The sequence below is a fragment of the Rhipicephalus sanguineus genome, chromosome 4 (genome assembly GCF_013339695.2).
Source record: "Rhipicephalus sanguineus isolate Rsan-2018 chromosome 4, BIME_Rsan_1.4, whole genome shotgun sequence".
NCBI classification, from domain to species: Eukaryota; Metazoa; Arthropoda; class Arachnida; order Ixodida; family Ixodidae; genus Rhipicephalus; species Rhipicephalus sanguineus.
Window position 1 is genome coordinate 43,759,502 of NC_051179.1, and position 26,879 is coordinate 43,786,380.

Sequence of the window (26,879 nt, forward strand, 5' to 3'; positions counted from 1 at the left end):
ACACCTTTGCTTGTCCTTACGCTCGGGCCGCTCGGCGCCGTTCCGCCGTGCGAGATGGCGCGATTACGAGTGGCGTCGAGCATTTGGAGCTAATGTTTATTGCTTTTCTTATGTGTCCCGTGTTCCGTGAACAACGCGGCGAACTGTCCCGTTCTAACCATTCTAACTGCGTCGTGCATATGTCCCAAAAGTTATGTACACGTTCGTACGAACGCATGGAGACCCCTTTCGAGTTTATTTTTTCGTAGTAGTATTCGATTGTGGTGTCGTACGTGTGTGCTTTATGTGCATTTAGCTGAGACGATTGTGATCGAACTAGCTATTTCGCTCCGTCGTATGTTTGCGTGCGTGAACCCCGTGAGAACTTAACTATTTCAACTAGGTCTTCGATGTTGATAAAATGCACTGATCGAATAAATGCGATCGCGACATTGTTTTTTGTGTGATCCTCGTTGGTCGCGAACGGCGTGCGAGCGTACTTCGATCTACGGGCCAGTATATGAGGTATATGGTATTATGTTATGCTACGACGCGTCGATGTGCTTTTGTTGCTTATTTCATCGTCGGCTTTGTCTTTTTCCACTTCTTAGTAATAATTCCATGCAGTATGTACGCGGTTATCACCCAGTAGCTCAAATAAAAGCTGAGCTAGTACATGAGATTTTTGGAGTGCCACTTAGGACTGGAAAAGAGGCTCAGGCAACATCTGCCAAAACGAGTCGAAGACGCGTCACACAGAAGTTTATTTTAGATATAACGCGCACTCGTGGCACCCATACCGCCGCATGTCTCAAGTTATGACAAAACGCAAGCTGGTCAACGCGTGTGCACGTGCGACGTAGTACGCGATAGATCCTTGAGCTCTTTTGGGGACACGATCACTTTCGCGAGATTTTCGCGTCGTGTTGTGCAGCGACTGTTACACGTACTAAGCAGACGTGAGCTGGTTAAGCCGTTAGCGGCGCGCCTTGCATCGCTTTCGTGGCGCCGTGCGCCAGCTGGCTGTTTTGTTCGCGGACGGTGCGAGTTGCGCACGATTTTGCGAACGTACGTGATCGTATCCCAAATCCGTATGCTCGAGAATATCGCTTCAGCTCTTCAGCGAACCTAGCCACATATTTTCAAGCGGGCAATGTAGAAAAACCAACGCGCACGCGGCACAAAGTTTCGTTTGCTGCCACGGCGGCAGCGTTTGTTTACGTTTACGCTGGCTGTCCCAGCGTTCGATTTTGTAATCTTGGGGCAGCTTCGGGTTGTCTCGGGCACGGGCCATGGTCTCGGGCTTCCCACACACGTGACCAAGACGCTACTTCCTGTCCCGACCGGAACTAGCTGGCTGACCCTCTGGCTATCTCTGGCTGCCAGAGAACTGCCAGAAGTCCGAAAATCGAAGAGCCCCAGTGTAACACGGGCATAGGTCGGCAAAAGGGTGGAGCTCACTCAGACTCACTGAAGAAATATTTTTGCACTTAGCGCTCACCCAAACTCAGACTCACAAAAATCTTCCTCAATCGGACTGACTCGGACATAGGTTCGCTAAGATTTTTCTCAACTGGACTCACGTGGACTCACTCACCAAAGTATTACTCCTGCGGACTCACTCACTCCCAACTTGGTCCAAGTCTTGAGTGAGTCGACTCATGAGTGAGTTTGCTGACCTGAACACAGGTGCCCAACCCCAAAATCCTGCCGACACCCAAGCATTGAGGCACTGTTGTATGTTGCGGCACTTGTCTGCCACTTCTGCTGATTTTAAAGTGCGAGATTTTATTAACATGTCGATTCATGACAGGAGCTCTGCAATTTGATGACTGCATAGTTGTATTTAGAGTCTTATTTCATAATATGCAATTTTATAGATCCACTATTCTGCTTATCATGCTTGTGTGGAAAAAAAAAATACCTGAAGAGGTTATCGCACAACATCCAACTGCATGACGCCCTTATTTTTGCATAATCGAGTGACATGGTGAGTACTCTGGAGAGCATTTTTCTGAGATTTGCAACAAATCAAGATATGTATTTAATATTTATATAGTAGAGGTGTGCACGGGCTCCGGGTAGCCCGAAAGCCCGAGCCCGACCCGGCCCGCGGGCCGGGCTCGGGCGGGCCGACGTATTTTCACCTCGGGCACGGGCCGGGCACGGACTACTTGGAGTTTTATTGGGCCGGGCTCGGGCCTGGCGCAAAGCCCGACTCAAGCCCGACTCAAGCCCGAAATATAGAGAAGGAACGGGAATTGTTTTCCAGCACGCACACAGCGCCTTTTCCGCGACCGCCCTTTACCGCTTTTTCTTTCCATTCGCTACTTTAAACAAAAGGGGAGCAGGTAAAGCACTGCCTCTGTTGCACTCCAACAAACAGAGAAGCAACACCACCTGAGCTAGTGACGGTGCCACGCAACTGTTCGCGTTAGATTTAAGTCCAAATCCCATATGAGTGAAAATGCACGCGACAGCGACGAGCGACCCGACGTAGATCGCCTTCGTGCAAGCCACGGTGTTGTGCAAGCTGATGCTTACATGGACATACCCCATACACGTGACGGCTTTGGCGAGTGAACTCCATTGTTGCTGGTATGAGGCCGTCTACTTGTATAGCAAAAGTGCCGCGAACAGTCTCTATTAGAGACTGTTCGTCGTGTGTCGTTTGATCATATTTGATATGCTCAATAAAATGCCAAATTACGGGAAAACGAAGTTTTGTTTTCGCAGCGAACCTTGAAAAAGCCTGGCCGGGCCGGGCGGGCTCGCAGCCCTTTGCCGTCGGGCTCGGGCGGGCCTTCGACAAAGTCAGCGGGCCCGGGCCGGGCTCGGGCTCGGAAATACGGCCCGTGCGCAGCTCTATTATATAGCGCTTCCCGAGAGTTCACAATAATTATTTGGGTGTCTGAATGCATATGCAATTCGGTTCTCCAGTGTACTCCAGATAGTGGAACCAGCTGCTCCAGGGTGCTCCCAGACGCAAAATTACCCGCTACAAAGTACTACAAGATAAAAAGAGCTTCTCCAAAGTGCTCCCAAATGAAAATTTTGCTGCTTCAGAAATTTCTCCCAATCGGAGGTCCTCGGTAGCATCACTGATTTTACAAAACTGGTCTCAGTTTAACGCTTGTTCGCGAGGGTGTGACCAACCAGCAGCCTGTGTTGCCTTGTTGCAGGATCTGACTGAGGAGGCGCCCCAGCACGTGCAGAGCTGTGGAGAGATGAAAGGCTGGCCCACCGAGGGGGACCTGCGCTTCGACAAGGTGTGCCTGCGTTACCGCGACGGGCTACCCCTGGTGCTGCAAAACATCAGCTTCCACGCACGCGGCGGTCACAAAGTGGGCGTCGTCGGCCGCACTGGCGCAGGTGAGCCGAAGGTCTCGTGCTGCTTTCGATTACTTCCCAGAGCTGGCTTCAGAATTGATGGCTGCCTCTTGCAGAGACCTGAAGTGGTGGTCTCAAACGATCGCTTTCGGAGTTGCAGCGCTTTCATTTTTGCGAAATTAAATGCCTTTGGTATGCTTGTTTCACAAGTACGTTTACAGTAACAAAATATTGTCATTACACCTTCAACACCCCCTTTACATGTCATGTAGGTTGCATAATCGCTAGGGGTGTGTGAATATTCGAGTTTCGAATTCGAATCAAATAATACCTAATCGAATAATTCGATTCGACTTTCGAATAGCTAGTATTTGAAGTTTCAAATAATTCGACAAGACGAATACGTAAAACGCGACAAAGGCCAATGGCACAACTTGGTTAGGGTGGGGTGGCTAAAACTAACACTAACATCGTTACAGTAGGCTTTTCGTTAAAACTTTCACCGATATTCTAGTTCAAAAGTGAGCGCGTGTGTATTCTAAAGGACATTATGTCATTTCCACACGTTAAAAAAATACATGAGAAAACTGTCAAGCCCTTCACAACTTGGCGTCCGAAACAAAGGCACGGATTTCTTGCGTAGTTTGGTCACGCATGCCGCAAGCACCGTGAAACGTTCCGCCTTTGCCATGCAAAGCCCTCAATGATGGGTTTCACATGTGAAAATTTGTTCACGCTGTGCAGTCGCCACTGCCGCACCGCACCATTCATTCAGAAACTCCCATCATTCCAGCGCGCTGTTAAAACGCCCCTGTGAACGGACGGCCAAAGATTTTTGGGCCCGGAGCAGTCATGACGATGAGGCACAGCATTGCCGTTCTGTCATTCAATTTTCAATAAAATTTTTTGTACTCGATATTCGATATTTTTGGGCACTATTTGGCACTCTTTGATTCGAATTTGATTCGAGATGAAATTTCGCTATTTATACACCCCTAATAATCGCCTCACCTGCACACACATCTTTGGTAGCACAAGCTTGTTTAACACATCAGCATTACTACCACAAACCATCCGCATGTGGAATGATCTTCCTGATGATATTGCCTCTGATAGTAACACTAATATGTTTCAGCACAAATTTTAGGTGCATTTTCTTACAATAACCTCGTAAGATTGTTTTATCATCTAACTTTCAAGCTTTGTTTTATTTTTGCGAAGTGTTGCATTTTTTTTCTATACGTGCTGTAATCTGCTGTTATATCTGCTGTTGAATTTCACTAACGCAGTGCACTGTTAATTATGTTGCATTGTATTTTTCTTGGTTGTTATTATTCACTTGCATTGTAATCCTGTTCCTTACAAGTGAACTTGTGATTTCATTGTAACCCCACTTACTCATTGCCTTCAGGCCTAATCATTAAATAAATAAATAAAAAGAAAGTTGCGTGGCTAGCGTTAGCAGTTCCTGCATTCCTGGCACCATGTCAAATGTGCCGTTATAGCGCAGTGCAAGGAACATTGTCGACCTGTAAAATGCTACATGTATGGTGCTAGTCATGCAAAATCTCGTCAAAGTAAAACATTGCTTCAGGCTGACTGCCTAAGAATGAGCATCCTTGAATGAACTGCAAGACTCTTTTGTGGCATGAAGATTACACTTTAAGCTGCCTCGTGAACCGGTAATTCATTCTCCTTGCACTGCAGTCACAAGCCTGTCATAGTGAGCAGTGCAGATATTGAACATACATACTCCCCCCCCCCCCTTGTATTAATCTTTATTAGGCACAAACACACGACACATTCACACACACACCCACACACCCAGGCAACAACCATGTACAACCACGTTGTCTGGGTGTGTGGGTGTGTGCGTGAATGTGTCATGTGTTTGCGCTCTAATTAAGTTTTTGAAAATGATCTACCAACTAGTCCAACAACAAGTTCTTTTATTAGGCATTTTACATCTTTTTATCCAGTCTGTCTTGCAGCTTTGACAAAATGGAGGCACAGGATGTATTTGTGAACACATTAATATTTGCCTGCCAGATAAAATCTTTTTTTTTTTGTGCGAATTGTGGACCAGTTTTATATACATACCTAAAAAATTTCATTCTTTCTAAAAAAATCAATTTTATGTAAGGTTACAGTGATACAGGAGTTTAATATAATGATTTTTTTTTGCAAATTGTGGACGAGTTGTGAATAAATACCTATCGAAAAAATTTTATTCTTTCTACAAAATTACCCTTACATGAGGTTACAGTGCCACAGGAGTTTCATACTTCACTGAAAAGGCACCGCATTTGTGTCAATGCAGGCAAATCGTCCATCCTGGTTGCGTTGATGCGAATGAAAGAGCTGGAATCTGGGTGCATCATGCTGGATGGTGTCGACATCAGTTCTCTGGGGCTCCACGAGCTGCGTTCTTCGATAGCTGTGATCCCGCAGGAGCCTGTGCTCTTTCAGGGCACAGTCAGGTATGCATGTGTAATGTGTCGCCCGGAAGTTTTTTAAGATTCAGCTTTTCATGTATACTGTTCATTACGTATGAGTTACTCGTAGAGGAAAAGGCCGGCTACCTGCCAATAATTAACAAGAAAAAGCAAAACAATAACAAGAACGCTGTTAGAAGTTTGCAGAATTCTGAGAGTGGTTTCGTCACTCTGACAATAACTAGAAGCTTTTCCATTAAGCGGATGATCTACACTCGTCCGAAATGGCTTAGTGACAGTACGGCAAGGAAGAGCTATGCTCATCCGAAACGGGGAAGGGGTTAAAGAGGAACTCATTCTAAGCTTACATGCTTATTTTAAACTGAGCATTTTGGGGAACTTTCTTTGGTCTGCCACTAATTAATTGCAGCACTTCTGTCAAGGTGAAGTTCTGATGAAACAGATTTTCAGCTGGCTTTCATTGTCACCCTGTAGAGTACTTCGTGATATTTTTACTAGGGGTGTTCGAATATTCGAAATTTTGAATATTTTTCGAATAGTGCTTGCTATTCGATTCGATTCGCACTGGAATTTTACTATTCGGACTATTCGAACTTCCCAAAAACAAATACAGTCAACGTCTGATTGAAAGTGACCCCTTCAGATTTTCAATATGCTGCACCTCATCACACCCAGGTATTGCGGCAAAGCTTTCTTTCAAGCTCCGTTACGGTCGAACTTTGCCAAGACACTGTCAACGTCCGATTGGAAGTGGTCCCTAGATTTTCAGTATTCTTTACCTCATCACACCCCGGTATTGCGGCAAAGCTGGCTTTCAAGCTCCGCTACGGTCGCAAATGTATTAACTCAAGAAAACGCTGGTTCTAACATGGAGATGAAAGATGTGGCAGAGGTGGCGGCTCAATTAATGCTGTTTTGGACCTGAAATTTGGGCAGGAAGTCCGAAAAATCGGACGCCGAAGCTTTTTAGCCTCCATAATTTCAGATGTTTTTATATATTGACGTCTACGCGGCAGATTTAGAACTCTGGACTTGAAGGGAGCACACCCTTGTCCGCCACACCAGTTGGGCTTCTGCAGAAGTTGAAAGAGGGGGAGAGGCTGAGGAAATGGCATCTTTGCCTATCACGTGTAAAGTGTTGTCGGCAATACTTTGGTTGCACCAAATCATGTACATAAATAGAATTCGGCCTCTACATTGCCTCATTCTTGATAAGACAACTATGAAACACCACCCCGCCAGTGCTTCATCAACCTAGCGAAAAGAAACACTTTCATGTTGCTATCTCATAAGAATATGCTTAGCAATCCTCTCTAACTTTTTTTCCTTCAATTTCGCTTCGAAGTATTCGAAAAATATTTTAGAAATATTCGAGAAATATTCGAAAAATATTCGATTCGATTCGCACTCACACTTCAATATTCGAATTCGTTTCGCGCCCAAAATCTTGCCATTCGCACAGCTCTAATTTTTACATTTTTTTTTGCATGACTCGTGAGTGCAGCTTTAACTTTTACCAATTTTTGCTACCTGTTACTTTCAGGTTTGCCCTGGAGAGACAAGATAGGCGTAATTATTGTTGGAAAGAACCATATTAAAATGTCATACTTATATTACAAGTATTGGAGCACGCACAGATGACCAGCATTCCTTAACCTTTAAAATATTTTCGATCCTTTCATGTACACTCTTAACAGAGCTGGATCTTTGCTACCTCCATATCCGTTCAGGAGTCAGTTGTGTAGGGGCCAACAGAGAATTAGAGCAGCATGCCTGAATGTCAGTACATCTTGCTTAAACAGGAAATTTGTCGTTAGAATGCTCAGTGGGTTATAGGTAAGTTTGTTTACCATCAGTCGTGTCTGTGTAGTCGTAATAATTATCACCACTCACCATCTCAGTGTCAGACTCTTGGAAGGAAACCTTAGTCTGCTACTGCCCATAAGTACATTCGAGGCGAGGCAGCATTGAACTTTGCTTAATGGGAGAAATGGGTCCTGAAATTTTTTTTTTAATTCTTCATCGGGATTGAGATGAAACTTGCTGAGTTTATGTATATCTGTGTGCAGGTTTCAAATATGAAATTATTTTTCTAGCAACACATGTAGTTTTTAAAATATCAGACATTTCATATGCTTTTTGGGAGCCCCAGTTTACCTAAACTGAGAGAGTTGAAGTAATTAAGCACATCAGAATGACCTGGAATGAGTGCAGAATGCAAGAAAACAAGAATGGATGTTCGAAACCTATTTGAACGAAAGTTATGGGATGTTGAACATTCTAAGTGAATCTGCGCCAAGTTCGGATTTCAGCCACAAATATTCAACATACCACAACTTTTGTTCAAATGGGTTTAGAACATCCATTTTTGTTTTCTTGCACTCTGTACTCATTCCAGGTCATTCTGATGTGCTTAATTACTTTGCAACTCTCAATTTAGGCAAATTATGGCTCCCAAAACGGCACCTCGAATTTGAAAACCGCATATTGTACTTGGAAAAAAATTGCATATTAGAAATCAGCGCACAAATATACATAAACTCACCGAGTTTCATTTTAATCGGTACAGAATTAATAAACATTTTCAGGCGCAGTGTACCCCCCTTAAGCTAAATGGAACTGTCTGAAAGGCCCCAAATGTACATTTCAGAGGTGTTTACTGAGCACTTCAAAAGTGAAGCTTTTCAAGAAGTTGTTGCTGGCACGTGAATAATTTTGTGCTGCGATTGCCTGCCTACCTCTCACAGATACAACTTGGATCCTGCAAACAGGAAAAGTGACGCAGAGCTCTGGGAAGCCCTGGAAAGAGCACATTTAAAGGCAAAGGTACATTTGTCCTGGCTCCCCGTCACATGACACTAATCAAACAATGTGCACTAAGGCCTTGCTTAGGAGTTGAAGTAATCTGGGACATGTGATATCAATTTTAACTATACTACCTGTTCTGGTGGCTTTGCTGTTATGGTACTCTGACATACATGAGGTTGTGGGTTCGATTACCTACGACCTGCATTTTGATATGAGGAAGCTGCAAAATGCTTTTGTACTTGAGTTGTTGTTACCACCAATCTAGTGACGACTCTTGAGTGACATCATGTGTGATGGTGATGCCATATGAATGCCAGTGAGATCTGTTTAGTACAAACTATTTAAGCTTCTATAGCCATTCCCTGTGGACTGGAGAATACTGTCTAACCTAACCAACTTGCACATAGGTGATTGTAACCTGCGTGAAGTGATCAAAATAAAAAAGATCTAGTTTCAGGACGTTTGCTTCAAAAGAACGTTCAGGATCGATATCTGTTTTTGACTGAGATATTCATTTGTTGGCAGTTCACGGAACACTCAGAACTTTATGCCAAGCTGTAGAAATTATTTCAAAGTGCACCGTTACGGCGTTCTAATGTTACTCTGGAACATTCAAACCTCCTGAAATGGTGTAGCCAGTGTGAAGATTGTTTTCATAGTGAAGGACAAACACTTTATTCATGTGATACACACGCATCGTTTTTCTTTTGTTGTGTAGATTGAAAAAGAAGACAAGCAACTTGAAAGTGTTGTGGAGAAGAATGGAGACAACTTCTCCGTTGGCGAGCGACAGCTCCTGTGCCTGGCGAGAGCAATGTTGCGGCACAACAAGGTGGGCAAGCGAGCGCTGCACCAAACTGTGTCGAGTGTGACTTTAATCTGCCCAAGTGTTCTCATTTTGCTGTTTCAGAGGCTTTATCTTTTGAATTGTATTTGTTCTGTGCATTTTTCTCAAAAGCTGTTGTTTGTTTCTTTGCTCTGATATTCAATCTTCACCAATATGTACTGATGAGGAGGGGAGGCGGTTTCTCCGAAGCAGAGGCCAGTCAATACGGCAGCTGCAGCAGCAGCTTGTTATGTTCACCAGATCCTAAAGCTCACTACATACATTGTAAAAGCAAGAGAATATGCACGCATGATCTTGAAACCAGATGAGGCACGGTATTTTATCCATGTGAACACTTGTGGGAGTCTGAGCGTTTTCTCATGAAAGTGTGTGCATTTAACTTAAAAGCTCGTGGATGCGAGCCAGTTGGTACATATCTATAGTTAAAAAAACAGCGCGAAATAGACACGGACAAGAATGCACACAGGACTAGCGCTAGTCCTGTGTGCATTCTTGTCCGTGTCTACTTTGCGCTGTTTCTAACTACGTGTGCATTTCTCGATTTCATGCTGACGGCCCTTTCACTCTAAAGGGCGCCTGAAACAGTTTTCCAAGTAAAAATCAAATGACTTCATTATTGGAGTTCATTGCCTCACTAATCAACTGCCACTACAATTTTTGGAATCCATCAAATAAGATCGGAGTTACAGGGATTTGTCGCACGCTTTAAGCGCTTTCTCTCTGCTTCCGTACCAGCGAGCAAGCTGAAAGCTGCGCAGGGAGGATGACAAGGTTCAAGAAGCTACGTCCATTCGTCAGTGCACGTCATGACCTTAAGCACTTTTTCTTCTTTTTTCTTTGAATGTGTAGCTTACTTTCAGTGTGTTCGTGCGCGTGCCGGTGTAATCCTATACTGTACGTAATTCTAGCTCTAAGAGTGCAGCATGGGCCACACTGCGGCGGCCACGCTAAATATGCAGCTCACTGTGCTCAAATCAGCCAGTTTGTTTGTGAACAGTCATTTTGGATTATGGCATCATTTGTTGTGAGAAGAGCGAGTGAATTCTAGTTGGCTTTGAAAATTACTTGTAAATTCCAGGCTGCATGCTGCGCTATAATGTTTGGCTCACATGTTCTCAGGAGCCTCGATACCGATCGGCAACGCTTTCTGACCATGTTCAAAAAGTGTTGCAGGGCCCCTTTAAGCAGTGTTGCCAGAGTGCCTTGCATTAACAGTACATATTTCAGAGACCTAAATTTTGTCAACATGACAGCAGCCAGCGTGTGTTTTGTTTATAGGTGTCTTTTTTATTGCAGTGTACATAACTGGACGCACCTCTGGAGCTGTTCATTTTCTTTCTTTGCCCGCAGCTTTTAGTCCTGGACGAAGCCACAGCATCAGTGGATGCCGAGACAGACCGGCTGATCCAACAAACGGTGCAGGAGACCTTTGCAGACTGCACCGTTTTGACCATAGCACACCGGCTGCACTCTGTTCTCAGTTGTGATATGGTGATTGTGCTGGACGCAGGACAGGTAGGTGCATGCTGTTTAGTGTGCAGTGCTGGCATGGAATGCTCAAATCTCTCGTCTTTGATAACAACCCTCGGTATCCTTATTAAAGGGGTACTGACACAAAAATTTTGGCCTAGCATTTTTTTGCTGCACTGTGTCGCTGGGGGCCTGTTAGTCATAACATGGCACATCGTTTGCTGCAGCACGTGATAGATAATTAACAGGCTCCTCATTATCGACCAGTGTCAGTGTCAGTTTCGGTTTCAAAAGCAAGCCTTTGAGTGCAACTCTCACCACATAGCGGGTGCTGCACTCGATCACGTCAGCACACAGAACTGTGATGCACTTCCGTGCGGTTTGCAACAGCTGCCGAGAAGTAGGCAGCTGGAGCGAATGCGGCAAAGAAAATGGCGGCTATGATGTCGTCATAACTTGTTGCAGCGTGGTCACATGAGGAAAGTAGGGGGGTCAACGAGGGTCATCTTTGAGGTGTCCATAGCGTGAGGGTGTCGATAGCTCATGCAAACTTCAAAATTCATTTAAAATGCCTTCCAAGCTATATTCGCTGTTGATATTTTGCAGATGATATATGCATGTTCACGCGAATTGATCCCGCAGGCTATCTCGGCCGGGAAATTTTGTGTCGGTCCCCATTTAGAAATGTATTGTCCGAGGATCGGTGTAGCCCATAAAATACGTGCAGCCTAGAAGTGTATCCTCTATGTAATCAATTCATACAGGAATTGTCTGATATAACCAAGTAGGCGTGAAGTTTTGTCAGTCGTGCCTTATTTCAGTGAATGGCTACTCTTCCAATCCTGCAAGCATATTGCCATAATATCCAAACAGTTTCTCATGCAAGAAAATGGGAACCACCTGTTCAGTTTAGTTTCTGTCCATGGAGAGTACACTTGCACACGAAAAAGGAAACAGTAAGATGGTATTTGAGTAGGAACCTAATTACGTAATAGTTTGTTTGCTAACTAGGTATCCACAACTGGAACTTATTTTGTGTCTCGTACTACTGCTGGCTTATACTTTAACATTGGGACAGGCATGCAGACACAAGAGAAAGGAGTCTCCCAACTTTTTTCTATGATGCATCCCTGCTAAGTAGCTCAACTTGTTGTTCAAGATAATTGCTACAGTGCTTAGAAGCATGAAGGGCAGGCAAAACTACTTCTGGCAAGCAGGCAAAACTACTTCTGAACTCTTGACTATTTTCTTTGTTAGACACAATAATAATTAGACCTAACAGACAATAATGCCAGGGAAAGTATGGGGATCGTTATTTGTAACAATTAGGATATAAATGTGAAGGAAGTAAAGTGGACGAAAAGATAAGTTGCTGCCGGCAGGGACCGAACCTGCGACCTTCAAATAACGCGCCGATGCTCTACCACTGAGCTACGACGGCGGTCATCCTCCTGTCCACTTTGTAGGGTACATATGTGCATATGTGCAACCTAGGAGTGTTGGCGCCAATCACAGCCATGGCAGCAAGTGTGGAACATTCTTTTCTCTGCCTCTAGTTATACTAAGCTGCTTAAAGGGGCCCTACGACACTTTTCCAAGTAATCATCGAATGGCTTCATTACAGAAGTTTATTGCCTTATGAATAGAGTGGCGCAAAAATGTGTAGGAGCCGCCAAGTATGAACAGAGTTACAGGGATTTCTCTCGCGCTTTAAAGGGCCAGTAAACAACCCCGATGTCCAAAAATTGTAATGAAGAGAAATATGCGCACTTTTGCTATGTGAACATGCTGCCGCAAGAATTTTGCGAGTACGTGCTATAAAAAAAATCACAGCATATCCACGGAGTGAATGACGATGAGTGGGCGAAGCTGCGGAGGTTCATCGGTAAACCGTGAATCTTCCGTGAATTCTGCCCAGTACATCATCACCGACGTGAGATCGGGTGCGTTTATACTAAAGGTTCGATGAGTTATGACGCCTTGCTGCTCACTTTAATTTTACATGTACGCTGTGAATTTTTCATTGTTTAGAAAACCATTGCTTTAGAAAGCATCTGGCGTCTTTCGTTAAGCAGCTGGCGTCTTTTCGTTTTGCTTTAGAAACATCTGGCGTTCTTCCGTTTTGCTTTTACAAAACATCTGGCGTCTTTCGTTGGTTTATTTCATCAATCACGGCGTTTTGAACAAAATTTTTATTGTTTAATCACGCACAGGAGAAATCTCACCAGGCACTACCTTGGAGGTAAAGAATGGCTGCTAATGGGAATGAGAGACAGAAGAAGTCGGCATTTAGCTAACGCTGCGAATTTTTTATTGTTCAACAACGCACAGGAAAAATCTCCCACCGGCACCACCTTGGAAGTCAAAACGTAAGACTGGTTACGCACTACGACTACGACTACGAGGGACGAACGGGTGCCGCCTTAAGGAGCTTCGCCCCTAAAAGGAAGTTACAGGGGTTGGAACATCCGTTTCAGCTGGTTTCACATTTTCGCGCGGCCTCACCACCATTCTCCGCCACATGGAGGGAACGGCGTAGCCCGTCGTCGTGACTCCGCCCACTTCGGCAACGTGACACGACGTCAACAATTGACGTCATGGGCGAGCTCGATCAGTCGCAATGCACTTCCGCTTGCTGCGGCTCCTGGTTGTTTATTGTTTATATTGTCGCACGTGCTCCGTAACTTGACGGGCAGTTTTCGCCTGTTCACTATTTTTAAACCTTTGTGACAGTTCACAATGCAGCAGGAATGCGTGCTTGCTTTCCAAGACGTCGAAGGGGCGCGAGAGAAAAGCCTGGAAAACCCCGCTTGCTGCGCGAGCAAGCACGACCCGTCCGAGCTACCGGAGATTCCCCTCTCCCCGCTCGATTCGCAGCCGGCAACTGAACAACGCTTCACCTCATGTCGAAGGCGAAGTGCATGCAGGTGCTATGCAGTGCGAGGAATATACGCGTGACAACTGCGTGGCCGAAACCGCATCACCGCAGGGCCAAAAAACAAGGCGCAGTTTCATAGCGGTGGGTGGGAACAGGAACTGACGTTAACTTGACAACTGTTTGTTGAGACCTGGTTTAGACCAATCGACGAGCTTAGTGCTACGTCAACTCGCCGATCGCCGAGTTTGCGTCACTGCGCGTACGAGGAGGATTGGTCAGGCGTAGGAAAGAAGCGCGGGAATTGTTTTTCGAAATGAAGGGCCTGCGCGGCGCGCAGCACTGTAATATTCGGAAAACGTGATTGCCGCGGTCTACTGTACGAATTACCGAGCTTGTTTGGGGGGTGTAAAAAAAAGTCGCAGCCTGTTTATGGGCCCTTTAAGCACTTTCTCGCTCCTTTTGTACCAGCGAGCACGCTGAAAGCTATGCGGGGGGGTGGGGGGGTGGGGGGCTGATGACAAGGGGGCAAGAAGCTGCGTCTGTTTGTCAGCGCACGTCATGACCACGAGCACTTTTTTTTGTTTCCTTCAAACACGCGGCTTACTTTCAGTGTGATCGCAAGTGAGTGCACGGGCACGTTACGGCAGCCGCGGTAACCATGCAGCTCACGATGCTCAAATCAGCCAACGGCCGTGGACATTGTGTTTATGATGCGGTCATTTTGATTTATGGCACCATTTGTCGAGAGAAGAGCGAGCAATTTCTAGCTGACTTTGAGACATAATTGTAAATTCTAGGCCGCGGGCTGCGGTATAATGTTTTGCTCGCATGTTCTTAGCAGCCTCGACTACTGATTGGCAGTGTTTTTTGATGACTGAAAAAGCGCTGCAGGGCCTCTGTAATAGGGAACCATTAAAGGAGTTACTACATAACACTTGCGGCATTGCCAGTAGAGTAAAATGTCACTTTAATGCTTCTTTATCGTTGTTTGGCTTGATGGCTGTTTGTGATATCTGTGAATAATCTGCCATATCTTTCTTTAATTTTAGGTTATTGAAATGGGCAGCCCTTTCACCCTTTCGAACGACACCAACACAGTATTTTCGGCAATGCTGAAGGCGTCTGGCATCCAGGCACCGACGAGTGAAGTGCGCCACTGAATGTGCACAGCCGTGCTGCAGCCTAGCTGCTGGACACTTCGGCGCTCCTGTGTGTTGTAGACGGGACCTCGTCATCATCGCGCGAGTCTTCTAATTGTAGGATCTAATTTTTACGTCTTTTTCTTTCTTGTGTGCATTTTTTTTTCCTGTTCGCGATATACATCCAATATTTTTTTAGGACTTGCAGACTATTACGAATCTCCTTTGTTAGCTGTGCGCAAGGCGTCCATAAATCCACATCTGCATAGCTTTTCCTTTCATTTGAAATTTTTGCATTTGTGCCATGGAAGCTTTTGTGACGGCGCTGTTTTGAAATGACTTTTTCCTCAGGGTAAGCACGGTTTACTTTCTCTAGGTGCAGAATCGTGGTTGCTGGGCGAATTGTTGGTTTATAATATAACGAAAATTTTTGTATTCTCAGAGCGCACTGGTGCCCTGGGGTGATTCTGCGGCCACATTTTCTACATTTCTTTGTCGTTTAATGACTGCCTACTGTTGTGCTACAGGCATATTCCTTGTGAAAGTCATCGTAGGTAATTGCCGCCTACAACTGAGTATATTCATTTGAGATCTAAGTGAATGTAATCTAGGACTTTTGCAATTGATCGCTTAGAACAAGTTAGCCCCGAGTCGGGATAATGCAATAATTCTCTTCAAATTATTTTTGTTTTGCACTTCATCAGTGGTTCGAGTGACGTACGCATATGTTACCACTTGCATCATAATCGCAGTGATGGCTGGATGGTAAGAAATGAATATAATTGAAGGACAGGATCTGTACATTATATACCAGCCTTGGTGTTAGCTTATGTTGCAGATGCATACTTTGAGACTTGCCTGCTATGCAGGAACTTGTGTGTGATGTCACACTGCATGGTTTCCTTCGACGATCATTCAACGCTTGCATTAGCTGCAATCATGCTCACAATGTGTTCGCGCATGCAATTGTTTTGCACAATGCACAACTGCCGTCGACACCTCGATGCCTTTTCGTCGCGACGAGAGCGAGAGATCTGCTGTTTGCATTTTGCCTTATTCCTTTTTGCGAGGCCACTGACACTTAGTATTCGTGCCCTGCGAGATTGTGCCTTATTAGGTCACTTTGCCCGGCCACACGAAACTTAAAGGTCATTTTTATGTGTCACACTGCACCGGTTGGGTGGGGAATACAAAGATTTTAAGACACAACAAGCCTTGTATGTGTGTGCCTTCGTGACTTACTTAGACTGGTGTTTTTTAACTGTAGTGTAAACTTTGCAAACTATTGCAAATATACCAATTACCAGTGGGTCGTGTGAAGGAAGCGACTCATCGTTCTTATTCCTCATTTTGTTCCTACGTTTTACACCGGTATATGCACTTTTAGTAGCCTATATATTTTGTTGCTCAAGTTGAGTTTCATTTGTTTGAAAGGTTTATACGTAGACCAGTGAAACTAAAAAGTTTATACGTAGACCGGTGAAACATTCGGTGATACTTTTCCATCAGTATTAATCCGCATTTTATAGTGCTGTCAACAGAAACCGCAGCAGGCCAACTGCTGTGGTTAGTCCCTCATTTTGTGATAACATTATGAGTGAAATATTTTTAGTGCCACATTCTATTTATTCAGCTTACATATCATTGTATACAAAAGTTCTCTGCATGCCGTTCTATGTTGAAAATCTGTTGATGTTTCTCGGTGCCTCTGAGAATAATAAAGGCTCGTTGGACTTCACAACTGTTGCTCTTGGAGTAGTCAGTAGACTGCATTTTTATTCTATGTTAGGTGACTTGTCAGCGTTACGCGGCTCATTTCTAAAATTCTTGTGTGATTGAAACAGCACTTGCAATCACATTTTTGTCACAATGTATTTGAAGTACGCAAGAGGGCTGCTTATTGTTTGCGTGTGAGTGTGTTTGCTTCTTTGTTTTTTAGGCCATGACTGTGCTCGAGCTTATTTATGGCTTATAGCAGAACTGGAATCACTTCAGCCATATGTACTGGTGAGGAGGGGAGAAGCAAAGCCTATGTCAGTACTGCAACTGCAGAAGCAGCAAAGTGCGCTGCAAGAAGCCTATCTACAAGAACCACATCCACCACAGTGAAAGAAAAGGTGGAAATTGCCGTTTTCTTGCACACAGCACAAAAGGACAAAATAGACGCTAAACATGCAAAGGCAAGACATGCACAGGGCCCTGCAACACTTTTCGCAGTAACAATAGTTAAGAGTTCATTGCCTCACTAATCGACTGCGACAAAAATTTTTAGAACCGTCAAGTACGAAGTTGCAGGAATTTGTCGCACGCTTAAAGCGCTTTCTCCTTTCGTACTAGCGAGCGCGCTGAAAGTTGCGCAAGGAGGGGGATGAAAAGGGGGTCCGTTCGATGGTTGGCGTCATGACCTTAAGCACTTTTTTTTTTTCTTTGGATGTGCGGCTTGCTTTAGGTGTGACCGCGGGCTGCCGTTGCTGCAGCCAGGTGGCAGCAGACAAAAGGTGGGTAAAGCATTCGGTGCACCCATATAGCCGCTTAAAACCGGCTTGACTTGGCTTGAAGTGTATAAGTAGGTGGCGGCAGAATCGTTGATCGCTAACCACTAACCATTACATCGGTACTATACAGGTTGGTGATACAAGCAGTAAAAATGAAAATGGAAACGGTGGTCAGAACATAGCGATATTTTGGGAGAACTTCAGAATGGATTTTGAGTGGACAGGCGGTTAGACAATAACCTGTTTGTTCTCACTCAGTGTATAGAAATATCTAAAATGGAAAATGGGCCCTTGTACGTGGCTTTTCTGGACATGATCACTGGGGCGTACGACTACGTTAATCAGGAAATTTTGTGGGATATATTGAAAGAAATGGGCACAGGCGACGACTGTATACAGCTTTTGAGGGAAAATACCGAGAAAATACAGTTTGCGTAGAATGGGAAGGAATGATCGAGTAGCAAAGAGAATGTTGAGATTAGCAAGGGGCTGAGACAGGGATGTCCTTCGTCCCTGCTGTTATTCATGCTGTACGTGGCGAGTATGGAAAAAGCGCTAGAAGGTAGCAACATTGGTTTTAATCTGTCACACAAACAGGGCGGCGAGATGCTGACGACAGGCCCATAGCCAGGAATATTTTTCAGGGGGGGCCCACTTGCTTTTCTGAAAACCTTGACTATTTGAGAAAAACACCTATTTTCATGATTTATTTTTGGTAAAAACACCTACTTCAGCAAAATTGTGGGGGGGGGGGGGTCCTAGGCGCCCCCCCCCCCCCCCCCCCCCCCAGGCTACGGGCCTGGCTGACGATATTGTCTTATTTGCTGACAGTCGAGATGATATACAGCGGCTGGCGGATATATGCGGAAGGGAAGGTGAAGTTCGAGATCTAGGACTCTGATTTAGTGTAATAAAATGTGGATTGATGGTATTCAATGATCCCTGTGATCAGGTGGTGTCAATACAAGGCCAAGAAATACCGAGGTGAGCGAACAAAAGTACCTCGGAGTATGGGTAAGTGAGGGTGACATGTACATGTGTAATAATTGGAATATAAATGTGAAGAAAGTAAAGTGGACGAAAAGATATTCCAATTATTACAAATAACATCTCCTGCACTTTCCTTGGCGTTATCGTCTGTTAGTTCTCATTAATATTGTGTCTAACAAAGAAAAAAAAAAACGAGCCCTTAAAAGCAATCTTCTTTCCTTCATTGAGAACAGAAATTGGTAATTTAAATGTGAGAGTGTAAAGAAAGGCGATGCGAAGCAGCGTGAGGCGATGCGAAGCAGCGTTTCGGCATGTAGAGCCCGCGTTTCAGAGGGGAGTGGAGAGGGGGAAAGGGAGAGGATGGGGAAAGGATGTGTGTGGAGAGCCCTAGCAAAAATTCCCAATAAAAAACCAATAGCCTATTGGGTTATTGACACCTATTGGTCTATTGGTTCTATAGGTCTATTGGAACTGTATTTGGCTATTGGTCTATTGGTTCTATATCAGCCTACTGGACCTATATTGGTGTATTGGTTCTCTATTAGCCAATTGGAATTATATTTGCCTATTGGTTCTGTATTTGCCTGCTGGCATTGTATTAGCTTTGTATTTGCCCACTTCTCAGCCCCATTAGAATTAGTCTTGCGCAAGTGTTTTATGGGTGTCTTGTCGTCATGCAGAAGGCCCACACTGTGGCAGCGCCCCTGCAATGATAATCACAGTGGATGAATGAGACATATGTTCAAATATATTCTCATAATCAAAACTACAAGTGCTTCTTCTGGCCCTTGATGATGTTGGCGATCTTGCGGGCCTCATCCGCACTCGAGGAAGTGCCTGAAAGATTCTGTAAATAAACAGAGCCATGAAATCAGAAAACAGTAACACATGTTTATTAAAGTTTACCTTCAAAGCAATGTATAGAAAGTAGACGGCACAGTGAGAAATTATCTAGACCTTAATTCACTGCACATGTTCACAATGTTGGGAGCTGAACTATAGCAAAAAACTGAGTGAAATATTACACACCCAACTGTGGCTTATTGCGTGGAAGAAAACAGTATATCGGCAAAATTTTGCGGCAAAAAAGGAAGGAAAAGAAAGGGGCAAAATTTTTTTTAAAATTAAGCAGCACCTTATCCCGTTTACACGCTTGCGTCCTGTGTTTTTTGAGCTGTACCCAAGAATGAACTGCAAACTCGTCCTTAAATTACAGCAAACTCAATAATCACTTACTATCTGTGACGTGCTCTTTTTCACGATGGTGGTGCGACTATCATACTAGAGCATGCCACTAAATCTCAACTTAAGATGGCATGAAATAATTAAGCTAGGGTAGATTCACGATGAGGCAACGGTAATATGTAAGACAGTAGTAAAGGCAGCCTAGATTCCATATCGTTGCAAGCCCAACACAGCAGTCAGGCTGCAATGAGCTGGATATAACACACGTGCTGCATGTTACGTGCTTATGCAATTAAGCCAACAACATTAATAAACCCACTCCTGCGATAGCCTTAATTGGGCTGCAGTATGTAAAAAATAAAAAAATATGAAATAAAAAATCGCACCAGTGCAGTACATATGCTATGCACATTTTGTATAATGAATTATCATGTGGCCTTCTGTGGTTCTTGTGACATTATGTCGAACAAGTATGATAAGCCGATTGGCGCGCACTACAACAGACAAACAGCATCGACTAGAGCGTTTTACTATGAGGCGATAAACGCGTTTTCGGCTTAACACGCACGTTGTAAATACTTACAAAGGGCTTGCGAGACTCCAACTACACTCACGAGCAGGGCGCCTGTCCTTTACCTCTAATCTATGCTACGTTTTTTTGTGCATACTGACAAACACAAAAACAACTGCAATAATATATGCGCTCAATCATTCAACTTCTGAGAGCGTGTGGACTTGCAATCGAGGCGTTGCTGGTCTCGCTGTCATCAAATACCGGAGACAAAGGACGAGGGACTTCTTTCCCCGACCTTTCAGCTTCGTCCCAAGTTTGAATACAAAAAAAAGGTGATATCAAATAAATACTAAATAGGAGTAACTACCATGCCCACTCAACTCACCAAACAATCGGAGCACATGGGCCTTGTTGCTCGTCTTGCCATTATTCTTGGTGCCACTTTGTAGAGTCGAAATCGGTCGAAATCGGTCGAAATCCAAGACATTTATGGCTCAGAACGTCTCCATCTGGTGCACGCTGAACACAGCCTTCACGTTATCGTCGCGGAAGCACACTAAAGCAAACATCGTGTAAGCAGGCTTACGTGAAGCATCGAGATCACACAAAGCGCGCGCTATGGCGACAGACACAACGTTTTGGCTTAGCTTGGCCGCAGGCTGGGCTTGTCTTCGTATCGGCCGAGCGCGGATGGCGCGCCAAACGCACGGTCGGTCGCGTTTGCAGATCCACAATTCTTTCTCCTGTATCTTTACAGCACTACTTATATTGCTTAGCATAAATCCAAAGCTTATCTTAAAGCTTAGCACATTGCTTAGCCTGCTTAACCAAGGAACGTGTAAAAAAAATGTTCACACATGCAGCGTCGCCACGCCGCGCACCGTCTCACTTTTTTTTTTTTTGTTCGTCAACTGGCTGGTTCTATGCCGGCTGTGATCTCATGGCGGTTTCTTTATATTATTCTGTGGTGTCTCTGTTGTCGATTCCTTCGCAAGTTCTTCTTTAGCGTGTTTTACTATAGTGCCCGTTTACCGCACGGCATGTACGGAGACACCGTACCGCCGTGGTCGACACGCAGCCTTTTTATATAACTCTTTTAGTCGCGTGAGTTGCTAACTGCACACGGTGTCTCACGGTGTACGATTAAGCTCAATCGGGATCAGACTTATCAAAAGTGAATTGATCCCGTCTGCAGCTTGCGTATAGCCAATCATGATCAAGAAATTTGATCGGGATCGGGTCCGACGCGCTCAATCAGTCATAAGATGTTATAAACAGCTACCAATAGGCGGTAGCTGTTTGAACAATAAACTCCTGTTTGCCTTATACATCTTCTGTTAGTACATTAAGAAACCAATAGGAGTACTTATTTGACCAATACAACTCCTATTGGCCCAATAAGTCACCGATAGGCAGCACCGATTTGACCAATACAACTCCTATTGGTCCAATAAGACACCAAAAGGCAGCCCCTATTTGACCAATACAACTTCTATTGGTCTAATAAGACACCAATAGGTGGTGGCTGTTGGTGTCTATTGGTACCCATAGAAGTCTTATACAACCAATACAGCTCCAATAGATGTCCTATAGAACCAATAGTGATTTCCTATTGGACCAATAGGAAATCCTATTGGCATTTTTGCTAGGGAGGGCTTGCGCATGCGTAGTAAGGGTGGTCACGCCGCACACCACCACCAAGCACAACCGGATTGAACTCCGCTATAAGATGCTTCACATCTAAAAACTGACATCGGCAGCTTTGACCCGATGAATACAAAGAAAAATCGGGATCCCAGCAGGAATCTAACCGAAGCATTCTGAGTGGCAGTCAGGTATTTTACCACAGAGCCACGCCACGTCTTGAGACTGCTTTGGAAAAAGACCCTATGCAGGCGTAATGTCGGAGCAGCGTCAATTCTGATTGCAGTGCTGGCTATCTATTATAGAAAAGCAATAAAGACTACATATGTAGTGCTGTGATCACACTGTAAAGTGCCCTTCATTTTGATAATACTCACGACCGTGCTCCTTAAGTTACCCTTTAAACACCAGTGTAGTTGACGTGCCAGGAAAGGCCGCGATATGCACACAACTACTACGCTTACAAAAACACGTCGATCCACCTCGTAACGCTTGGATCAAAGCCAAAAAATGCAGCACAGACAACTACTCGCTGACTGCTTCGCATGAAACCGATTCGCACAAGGCGTGGGATCTGCCTAATTTGTTTCTTGTTTTCTTGATTTCGGCGCCATAGTCGTCCGCCGCCGGCGGCGGACGACTATGGCGCCGAAATCGGCTGTTGTGATCTCATAACAGCTTTCGCTGTAACTATATCTAGTACACTATAGCTGTAACAAACTTCGGCGCCGACAATGCCCTGTTGGCCTGCTTGACAGGCGCGCAAAAGTCCACTTGCGTTAATATAAACATTTCTGGTTGCCACTGTTTTCGTTTTTCGCACAATAATAACATATCTTTGCTTTGGAATTCCTGCCTCAGGTACGCGCTAATACTGTATTATGAGATATGCCTAAATGCTTATGTTGCATGACCTCAGCAGTTCCGGTACGGTCCCTAGAATACTCTAGGGACCGTAGTTCCGGATCGCCAAGTTTTCTCGTGAACCGAAAAACGATTTCAAAAATTTCGGTTTCCCTGCGGAACGAAATTATAGATAGCGTTTCGGTTACGTTTTCGTTCCGGTCAAAAATATCGTTCTTTTTTTTTCGTTTTTAGTTCCGTTCCGACACACTGGTTTAGTCGCAAAATCTCAAGTTAGTGTGATGACTAAGAAGTCGTACATATGCATGAAATGAACAGCGATGTGCTTTTTTATGCCTTTTGCAATCAAAACAGTAAGTATCATAGTCCCTCAGTACTTTTTGAGCATATGGACTATGGTAAGTATGCGGACGATCCGGGTCGCTGTTCGGCATACTGATTCTGCAAGCTCAGAGGACGCAGAAGCAGCTTTATTTATTGTAATAATGCAACCAAATGTGTTGAAGTATTTAAATCTTGCAAAACAGCTTTAGTTTCAATCGTGTTATGTGACCATTTTACTCAAGCTAGAAAGTTTCGCACTGTAGATTTAAATTTCGCGCGCCGGCACACTAATCGAGTGTGGCGCCCTCTTGATGGCATCATCGCAAAAGTGACCACCGTTCTCCCATTGGTTGTCCGCGAAGACGGCAGACTACCCCATTCTAGTACACCATAGCCGCCTCTTCGAAATCGAAAGTGGCTTTTCAGTGGTGTTAAAAATATATTCAATGCGTTTCGATGCATCACCATACTACCTTTAAGGTTCACGACGCCAGTGCTCTTATTTATGGCAAAAATCCGAAAATATTCAAAATTTGTGTCAGTACTCCTTTAATTAGTGGCCTACATTCTACACCATGTTCTACACTGGGTGCGTGCCATTATTAAACAGAAATCACCATCATTATCATTGTGTCGAGAACAAAAGCGACAGAAGCAGCATAATGGCAGTTCCGTGGCATTTCGTAGAGGACCATGAGAACGAAGTCCGCGGCGCTTTGTAGGCACGGGCCACGAGGTATCTTCATCGAAGCCGTCGAAGCCAATGTTACCAGAGTTCACTGCATCGTGGAAGGACCGGCCCAAACGCCGTATGAAAAAGGACTGTGGACTGTGGCATGTCCTCGCAAAATTTCCTGGAGACTATCCCAGAAGTCCGCCTCGACTTTTCAACATGATAACAGACTCTGGAAGGTTGATGCTACACCCTACTCTACCTGCTAATGGGTGCGTCAACCTCAAGATTCTCGAGAGTGGCACTTGGGATACCCAAAAGACTCTCAAAGACGTGCTTTGTGCCTTCCGGTTTGAACTGACGAAAACAGCAAGCAGCCCGAATGGAGCCTGAGAACAACGACAGCTGTTCAACACCATTCGGCACGAGACAATTCGGGTGGCAGTGTGCGGAAACGTGGAAAGGTGGCTTGGAGCTACGCCTGATCTTCCACGCCGACTACGAGTGCGAACGTGCTTGTCATTTTTTACGCACCTTCAATGGTATATATCCACAATGCAAGAGAAAGTCAACCTAGATGGCCTCAGGATGTCGCCCAGCCTCGGAGAGAATGGCCGTTTTAGACACGCGAAACTCATCGAAACGTTGCAGGATATACAACAACACGTGGAAATCGTCGACGAGGAGGACTTGGAGGATTAACTTTTCATCTACCCAGTGGAAGCAAATAAATTGTACTTTTTTAACAGCCCTTGTCCCGTGTTGTGTTTTTTTCGCGCTGTTTATTACGAATGCACCTAGAAGCACATTTACAGCGCAAACGCAAAGACGCACCACAAAGAAAGAAACGACACACACAAGCGCGTCTGTGGTACGTCTTTGCGTTTGCGCTGTAAAATGTACTTCTAGGATTATGAACCAACTAGGCCCAAAAGAAGTTTTACTGATATTACTATCATAGGCGTGCGCACAGGGGGGTGGGCAGGGGGGGGGGGCGGCCGCCCCTCCTAATCACCTAAGAGGGGGGCGCAAAAGCTGCCCGTACATCGACCCTTCTAGTCACCTAAGAGGGGGGGGGGGGGGGCGCAAAATCTGCCTCATACATTGACTTAGTAGGGGGGGGGCGCTGCGATGAACCTCATCCCCCCCCCCCCTTGTGGGGAACCCTGCGCACGCCTATGATTACTATGCAACACGACCTATGGAGGGTAAAAAAAAAAAACATGGTTGACCCTCCATCATAGGAATCGGAATAACACGAAAGTAAAGCGTGCCCTTACAGAAGTAACTGAATGTTTACTGTACATTGATATAAGAGAGTATGCACAATGTATACTGATGTCTTAACGCTTAACGTGTATGCACCCACTTTGATGATTGGTGGTACATCTCCATCAAGACGACTAACGTGCATGTTATATGATTAAACAAACCCTTGTGGTAGCTGTAGTAGTTAACGGTGAAAGCGTAATCAGAGAACGAGGTGTGATGCCAGAACAGCGTCGCATATTGGACGCAGAACTTGGTCGCCATTCCGCGGCATGTTAAAATGTGGTTGAACACCACGGCCGGACAAGAGGGAAACGCAAAGCGCGTCGTGCCGCCCCGGTAGCCCGGTCGCTATTTTTCTCGGGGAGAGCGCGTGAGCCGGGAACGCGGTGTTACAGCCAGGTGAGGCGCGCGTCGCAGAGCTATTTTTGGTTCGGATTAGCGTGATGCTATGAGCGAGGCCGAACCTTTTACGACGCTTCAGAGCCATATATATATATATATATATATATATATATATATATATATATATATATATATATATATATATATATATATATATATATATATATATATATCCTTCTGGAGAGTTTGGCGATTGTTTCATCTCGCCGCTCTCCGAGCAACGCCCCAGCGCCGCCCTCTTCTCGTGACGTAAACCATCTCTCCTCGCCGGCGGCGGCGGCGGGCGGCAGTGGCGACAGCGCGGCGCGGAGTCCGGCGCTGCCGCGACGGAGAGACGCCGGCGCGCCGCTGATGCGACGACGGCGAGGGACGCAACGCCAGGAAACGCCGGCAAAAACGCTCTATATGCTGAGGAGCACGCGTAGGTTCCGAAGTTCTTGTGCGAAGCCGCGCGTATTCATGGCGACTGCTCCTCGCATTCAAGCGTGAATTTGTTTCGTGCGATGGGCTGCTGTTGCGCGGTTGGCTGTTCAAACAGCAGCGCGCAGGGTTTCCGCCTTTTTAGGCTTCCGAAGGAAAAGAAGCGACGACGCCTTTGGATCAGAAACATCAGACGCAGAAAATGGACCCCGACCGACTGCTCCGTGCTATGCGAAATACGTACTTGAGTATTTCGCTTGAATATTGCTGGTATTATAAACAGCGCACCATTAACACAAACTTATTATTTGAATGGGGCCCTTTCAGGCGCACAAACTTTAAAAATACTTTTGTCACGCTGAAAAAAAGAAGTTTTATGGTTCGCGTTTCGATCGCTTGGACAGATTGAAATTTTGCAGCCATCACGCTATAAGTGTCAAGCGTGATGTGTTGCGTTTACGTGCGTTCTGAGCACGAGCTTGGGATGTTACCGTGATGTTGTGAGGGGAAGATTTATTTCGATATCGCAGGTTAGTGCCGCCGCGCGTCAGCTGCGGCTGTCAGCCTATGGTGTCATTTACCGCTGTGTTGCCGCTTGTGTACATGCTACGAGTTTCACGTTTAATTCGCGCATGTAAATTAATCCGCGCCTCTGTGCTAAGCGAATGTGCCTTACGCTCTTTAGTCATGCACGTATATAGTGCACGATGTCTGTGCTAGTGCAGGAAGCTCTTCCACTATAGCAAGGGGCCCTTATGTGCTCGATGAAATTTCGTGATTATGAAGTATAGAGCGCGAAGAAGTTGAGCAGAAAAATGATTTTGTAATGTAAACCAATAGGACGTCCGCTATCAGACTAGCCGAACGAGGTATTGTTTTCATTTAACACGCGCCTACTGGGGGCCCTGCACCTGCTCTGACGAAAACCTTAGATGCCTCAGCAAACGCGAAAATTGACCGCCGGCGTCCGCGGCGTCAACACGAGGGATGTCAAAAATCATCACGTAATGACGTGACTATACGACCAAAGATTGCGACGTCGTCATGACGTCGAATAACGTGACTTCACGCGATGACATCAGCACATGACCAGATGTGGTGTAGAAAGATATTGGAGGCAGTGCAAAACAATGTTAGGTCACAAAGCTTTCGGGGGGGGGGGGGGGGAACAATACATCAACTGAAGAAA

At 45.1% G+C, this 26,879-nt stretch overlaps 1 protein-coding gene across 2 annotated transcripts in view; it reads left to right on the plus strand.

Moving 5' to 3' along the window:
- The window catches only part of LOC119389866 (ATP-binding cassette sub-family C member 5), a 56,597-nt gene extending 39,944 nt beyond the window's left edge, over positions 1-16,653 (plus strand). For both annotated transcript variants that reach the window (XM_037657273.2, XM_037657274.2), the window contains exons 24-29: positions 3,162-3,351; positions 5,630-5,789; positions 8,513-8,591; positions 9,292-9,405; positions 10,771-10,935; positions 14,818-16,653. In XM_037657273.2, the coding sequence (XP_037513201.1) occupies positions 3,162-3,351; positions 5,630-5,789; positions 8,513-8,591; positions 9,292-9,405; positions 10,771-10,935; positions 14,818-14,928 (819 nt within the window). In that variant the 3' untranslated portion in view covers positions 14,929-16,653. The remainder of the gene's footprint in view (positions 1-3,161; positions 3,352-5,629; positions 5,790-8,512; positions 8,592-9,291; positions 9,406-10,770; positions 10,936-14,817) is intronic.
- Positions 16,654-26,879: the final 10,226 nt, after the last annotated feature.